Below are 6,346 nucleotides of genomic sequence, written 5' to 3' on the forward strand. Positions count from 1 at the left end.
GTGTGTGTGTGTGTGTTTTTGTGTTTTCAGGGCCTTTGTCTACCTCAGTCAGAACAACTACACTGACGCACACTCATCCTTCACCGACGTCTTGAAAATTGATCCGAAAAACCCTGTTGTAAGTGCTACCACATCCCCTGTAATAAACACTTCTTTTACTTTACACAGCTTTAATACACACATTAAGTCAAAGTAATGTAAGAAACACAACTTAAAGCAAGGCCAATTGCATGCATTGTGTCGTCTCATCAAAGCATATCTGGATCGGTTGTCATACGCATACTTCAGACCAGGCGTACACACCGTTTTCCAGAGAGAGAGTAACATCTTGGTTGTTTGCAGATTTCACTGATAATATTTTAGCTTTTTTTTCATTGGCATTGGAGCCATCATTTCCCTGTTGTTGATCATTGAATTTCACCCTGAATTGTGAAGCTGTCTGTAAACTTTGTTTCAATATGAGCTCCATAAATTTCAATCATTGAGCGTCCATCTGATGATTGATAATGATGACTGAGATCTCACCGCGGTGATGGTTTGCAGATACATGTGATGAATTACTGGTTTGGGCGTTATAAATAGCCACAGCCATGTAATGACAGCTGTTGTGGGGCTGTTGGAGAACCTTGCGAAGCAACATAATCTGTAAGGTTGCACTAGTTCCCTGCCATTGCTCTTATTCAGTATCAATATGCAAACTGATTTGTAAGGATGTCTCGACATCTGTTTATGGCAAACTGTGTGAGTAGAAATGAGGCTTGTGCATGTGCGCCCATTTCCACATGATTGAGATTTATAAAAACAGAATCGGGCATACCCGCGGCTTTATAAATCTGACGTAAACAATGTGTATGCATATTTCCGTCTGTGTGCGTACACACAGTTTTTAGTCATGAATCTACAGTTTAATTCGGCCCCTGGAGTCAGGACATGCTTAGCTTGGCATAAAGACTGAAAGCAGGGTGAAACATAAAGGATGTGCCCACCAGCATCTCTAAAGCTCACTAATTAACACGTTGTAACTCGTTTGTCGAATCACAACACAAAGAGACTGAGGTTTTTGGGGGGGGGAAAACAAACAAAACACAGAGAGGAAAGAATGGAAGGGGAAGAACTAACAAAAACACAACAGCAGGAACGGAGCTCGCACCTCACCAACAAGACACACAAAAACAGACACGCACAAACAAAAGACATTGACAGAGACGGACACAAGACACACGGGACCAAACACATGCAGACAGAAGCAAAGGGGGGGGGAAGCACAAGTCTACAACATGGACTTCAAGAACTCAGTAATAAGCCAAGAGTCCCAAGTCTGTTGTGGTGCTCCATTTATGCGAGCTGTAGAGAGCTCCATTTATACAACATCCAAAAAGGAAAAGTGTCCATGTACGAATGGACAAGTCATGAGGTGGTTTCCAACATGTTGCAATCATTTTATGTTGGAACTATGTTTTGTCATCCCTCCCGCTTTTCTGTGCAATGTCTCCGGTTATTATCGGGGCTGCTTGATTCGGTCATCAATTTTATAATTTATCATTTTAACTGGGGAACTCTAGTGAAAGTCCAATCCATCTTCAAAAGCTCAACAGCAGCCTCATAGCAAGTAGAAGGATGCAGTCGATACGTTTTCATCTTCTGTCCTCCCCTCCTCCAAGGCCAACAACAACGCAGCGGTGTGCCTGCTCTATCTAGGCCGTCTGAAGGAGTCCCTGGGCCAGCTGGAGGGCCTTGTGCAGCAGGATCCCGCACTCTACCTCCACGAGAGCGTCCTCTTCAACCTGACCACTATGTACGAGCTGGAGTCGTCTCGCAGCACCCAGAAGAAGCAGGCTCTGCTGGAGGCGGTGGCCGGCCGCGAGGGGGACAGCTTCAACACACAGTGCCTCAAACTGGTCTAAGAGGCAAGAATATGAACACACACTATTGCATTCTCATCCAGTGAATAGAGTAGAATCTGTAAAGGAATAGAAAGCCCCAGCTCCTGAGAGTGTGATGACAGAAACGTGAATGTGTAGTGCTGGGTTGGGGTACCCACACGCTTTTTTTCTCTCAGTTCTGGTTTTATTCTTACAAAATGCAAGTGGGAAGGCACACACTTCTCTTCACGGCAGCCCGCAGGGGGCATGACACTCCTTATCTTTTGGAGGGGGTGACCCACTTATTTTCACACATTTTCTTAAAGCAACAGAAACCACGGACAGCTCACGCAAGCTGGTGGAAATGGCCCAACAATGGCCTGTTTGTTTGATTTTACAGATTAAAGGAATAGTTTGACATTTTGGGGAAATTAGCTTTTTTTAGTGTTAGATGAGAAGGTCAATACCACTCATTTTTGAACCGTAAATATTAAGCTTGAGTGAGAGTTCTGTGTTAATGCAATTGTGATTGAGAAAAGTCTTTTCCACTGGTTAACTTCTTACAGCACAAACGGACAAGCTCACCTTGTAATTGTCCCGACAAGAAACTGTTCATCAGGATGCGAGCTCTAGCTTCATATTTAGCGCGCAGACATCAGATTGTTTTTTATCTTCTCATCTAAATCTCTGTAAGAAGGCAAATAAAAGAATTTCCAAAAATATCAAACTATTCCTCAATTTTTTTTATTTTTATGAAAGAGTCACACCGACACAGAGAAATCATCAAGTTGAGCATTAGTAGATCGGACTAGAGACCTCACAACATAGATGTGCAAAGCACTACAGACTGGTATTGGTTTTAAGTGAGATCCAGGCTCATAATGGGAGTCTTGACACGGGCATTATCCTGAGCTTCAGTATGCTTAAAGACTAATAAACTACCACAGAGGTCTGACAGCCTTTAATACTGGATTGACAGTCAAAGACCACTCCATTTCAGCTGCCAGGTTTATTAACTCATGCAGTTAAAATACATAAGCCCTTCAGATTGCATCGTATCCTGTCCAAAGCTGTAAAATATTAGGAATCTAAAATTGTACATATCAGAGAAGCTGTGTTTTCTGTTTTTTTTGCTTGTGATTATATCAAAAATCTTCTTGTTAAATCTTTTATTGATTTGTGCTTGTGGATCTTTAATTATCACGGTTTACATATTGTATTGATCATATTTATGTATATTAAAATTTGTTTTATCCTAAATAAAATTATTTTAAAACAACGTGTCTGGTTTAATGTAAAGATATAAAAAAACAAAAGACAGATTGAGAATAGCAGCAGCTTTATGTCCCACACAACAAGAAATGTATAGGAATCTGTCAGAAGTTCCAGTCCATTAGCACAGACAGGTTGAGTTACATCTGACTTCAGATTCAGAGAGACTGGAATAGGAAATTAGAAAATACTATGAAACAGTTGTAGATATGTAAAGTAGAGTAAATCTTATAGTACCAAACACAACCAATTTAGGAGAAGGCGGCCCAGAGCTTCCCCCAGTGCATAGTGAACCTGGTGGACTACCGAGCCTAAGTTGCCCCTCCACCAGGTCCAAGCCACTGGGGAAAACATTTTAAAATGTATTTTTAAGATGTTTTTAAACTAGTTACAGTGGGGCGACTCGGTTGGCAACTTAAGATGTCATATTTTCAAATCTCCAGTTAACTTTTAGCACTGTAGAGTCCTCTGAAATCAGTCTTTTTATTATTCTCAATTTGGCAATTCCGTCCATGATTCTGTTATCACAGAAACTATAGGGCTCTGCATTCATGCTGCCGTCAGTCTGACTGGCCCCAGCCGGGCCCTCGTCGGAAAAAAAGATGCTTGTCAGAGGGCTAAACAACTTTTCTGGGGCAAACTTTTATGTAAGTTAAAATTGATCTTCTCAAAATGTTACATATGTGATTGTATGTACGGTATGTTGTGTTGTTGCACCATTATTCCTGATGCATTTGACATCATTTTAATGTAGCTTGTTGAATTGTTAAGCTTAAATACTTAATGTTGTTGGATAGTGTACAAGCTTTTATTATCTGATCGTGTTTTGTCTGTAGAATCTAAAAAGGTTTTTTTGAAGATTATGTTCGGGGCATTTTAGGCCTTCATTTTAACAGGACAGCTGAAGACATGACAGGGGAGAGAGGCTGGGGGATGACATGCAGCACAGGGCCGCAGGTCGGAGTCAAACCCAGGCCCGCTGCGTCGAGGAGCTAACCTCCATATGTAGGCGCCCGCTCTATCAACTGAGCTATCCGGGCGCCCTTCTGCAGAATCTAAATTTAACTGGTAACTAAAATGTATCGGTGTAAATAGGAAAAAACTGCAAAGTCCTGTACCTTTTGAGTTAATGTACTAACTGAAACTCCACCTCTGATATTGTCTACATGTAGGCCAAATTAATTTAATTTGCCACTAAAAAGCATAATAGTGCATTATATGACTGCTCTGCTACGGACAATCTTTAATGATCCACAAAATGTTTCTCAACATTTTGACTGTAAACCTACAGAATCCCATTAGAGGCTCTGGTTGTGGTGTAAGTAGTGATCATATGGAATCACACAGATCTCTCTCAGGATCCCTGCAGAGAAGCCGTGTACTTCTGGCGGATGTCGAAGTCATCAGCGGGTCGGTTGTATGCTTTCCACACCGGCTCCCCCACAAACAGCCTCATGGCTTTGGCGTAGTTCTGTAGAGACAAACACAGTGTTCAGATCAGTCTGAATGTAGTCTATATCACTGGAAGAAATTGATTGACAGCCGGGGCCCCCTATTGCATTTTCATTACTCGCGACAATCCCGGCAGTCCTACGTTCAGCCACTGACCAAGTGGGAGTGAGAACGGGTCAAGTTAATTTCCTTGTTTCTGATATGAAGACAAGATGTGTGTCACTTGAACATCTCACATTTACCAACCAAACCTGCAGTGAAAGGCGTGCAGAACATTTCAGACTGTCCTGCCAACATGCATACATGTTAACATCAATGTAATGATTTATCACTATAAAGTCGCTGAAACTTGCTGTTTCAATCCTGTTCCCCCCCCAACAGCCCTACCTTGCACTGGCAGGGAAAACCCTGCATTCATCTATGCTACGTACATTCTCATCCAGGGTGAAGCGGTGGTAAATGCCGGCCGGCAGGGTGATCAGGTCCCCCTTGCTCATGGCGATTCGGATCCATCGGTCGTCTTTGTCCCGGACGTCAAAGTAGGCGTGGCCGTCCAGGAGGTAGCGGATCTCATCATCCAAGTGCAGGTGCTCCTCATAGAACATCTTGAGCTAGAAAGTACAGACACAAAAAGACAGAAGCCTGGATTATGGTGGTTTCATCATTGAGCTATAAAACGTTAGTCAATTCACCTGCTAGCGGTCCTAAACGAGTCCCTGCCTCTTCATCACTGACTGAGAACGATGGTTGTATACATGTCATAAACCACTGTAGAGCGTTACGTAGTCTATATCCTCGTGTTCCACTTCCATTTCCTTCCTCTGTCTTTGTGTAGGAATTTTAAACTGTGGTGGATTTATGAGGACTGTGGTTAACTGCTCCTCAAATCTCTGCAGGGATTAGCACCGCCTATGACGATTGTGATTGGTTTAAAGAAATGCCAATGAACCAGAGCACGTTTTTTTTCCCATCCAAGAATGCTGTGTGGCCTAGCCAGACTCTCCTCCGCTCCGCAGCATGTGGATGGTCTGGCAAAGGGAAACCAATCATTACAATAATATCCCACAGCTCATAAAATCTAACAGTTTGAAGAGTCTTCTCTAACAATGTGACAGTGTTTCTCAAAATAAAAAATAACTAGAAGATCTCGTCAGAATTGAAAAATAATGCACAGCTTTTACCATACAGTGCTTTGTTTACCTTTTCCTCATAGTTAGGTAGTGTGTCCTTGTGAATGGAGATAATATCCATATAGGAGTAGCCTTGGTCTTTACGGATCTGCTCCAGCTCTGGGTCTGTTTCATAGATATCAGCATTCAGCTGCAACAACAGGACCACCGCTCCCATCAGTAAACTAACTCAACTGTGAAACCAATTTAGTTATTTCATTATTTGTTACACAACAGCAAATCCCATGCTAGCAGCTAGCCCGTTTGGGAATCTCAGTTAAGCCTGTAACAATTATTACATAACTGTCTAATTATCTTGGTTTTTTGATAATCCCCATTTCTTTCTTTCTTTCTTTCTTTCTTTCTTTCTTTCTTTCTTTAACCGCAATTAACTGCTAACATTAGCTAAGGTCTTAAAACTGTATGACTGGTAATTGATGATTTGGTTTTGAAATTCCGAATTGCAAATATATAAGTGGTTATTAGTCGGACTATATATATTTTAATTATTATTTCAATTGGTAGTTGAAAGTTGGCACTTGACCTTATGCACGTTCATAGAAACAAAAATGACAAGGGGAGGAGAGCGGG

The 6,346-nt window shown here is 41.8% G+C and overlaps 2 protein-coding genes across 4 annotated transcripts in view; one reads left to right on the forward strand and one right to left on the reverse strand.

Annotated features, from left to right (window-relative positions):
• The window catches only part of trappc12 (trafficking protein particle complex subunit 12), a 36,064-nt gene extending 33,826 nt beyond the window's left edge, over window positions 1–2,238 (forward strand). For all 3 annotated transcript variants that reach the window (XM_032500124.1, XM_032500126.1, XM_032500125.1), the window contains exons 11-12: window positions 31–118; window positions 1,662–2,238. In XM_032500124.1, coding sequence (XP_032356015.1) covers window positions 31–118; window positions 1,662–1,904 — 331 coding nt within the window. In that variant the 3' untranslated portion in view covers window positions 1,905–2,238. The remainder of the gene's footprint in view (window positions 1–30; window positions 119–1,661) is intronic.
• Window positions 2,239–3,184: 946 nt separating this feature from the next.
• Window positions 3,185–6,346, reverse strand: part of adi1 (acireductone dioxygenase 1) — a 4,886-nt gene continuing 1,724 nt past the window's right edge. Inside the window, exons 2-4 of the mRNA XM_032500139.1 lie at window positions 5,787–5,906; window positions 5,018–5,197; window positions 3,185–4,605 (exon numbers count right to left, since the gene is read on the reverse strand). Coding sequence (XP_032356030.1) covers window positions 4,489–4,605; window positions 5,018–5,197; window positions 5,787–5,906 — 417 coding nt within the window. The 3' untranslated portion in view covers window positions 3,185–4,488. The remainder of the gene's footprint in view (window positions 4,606–5,017; window positions 5,198–5,786; window positions 5,907–6,346) is intronic.

Source organism: Etheostoma spectabile, chromosome 20, assembly GCF_008692095.1.
Source record: "Etheostoma spectabile isolate EspeVRDwgs_2016 chromosome 20, UIUC_Espe_1.0, whole genome shotgun sequence".
NCBI lineage: Eukaryota > Metazoa > Chordata > Actinopteri > Perciformes > Percidae > Etheostoma > Etheostoma spectabile.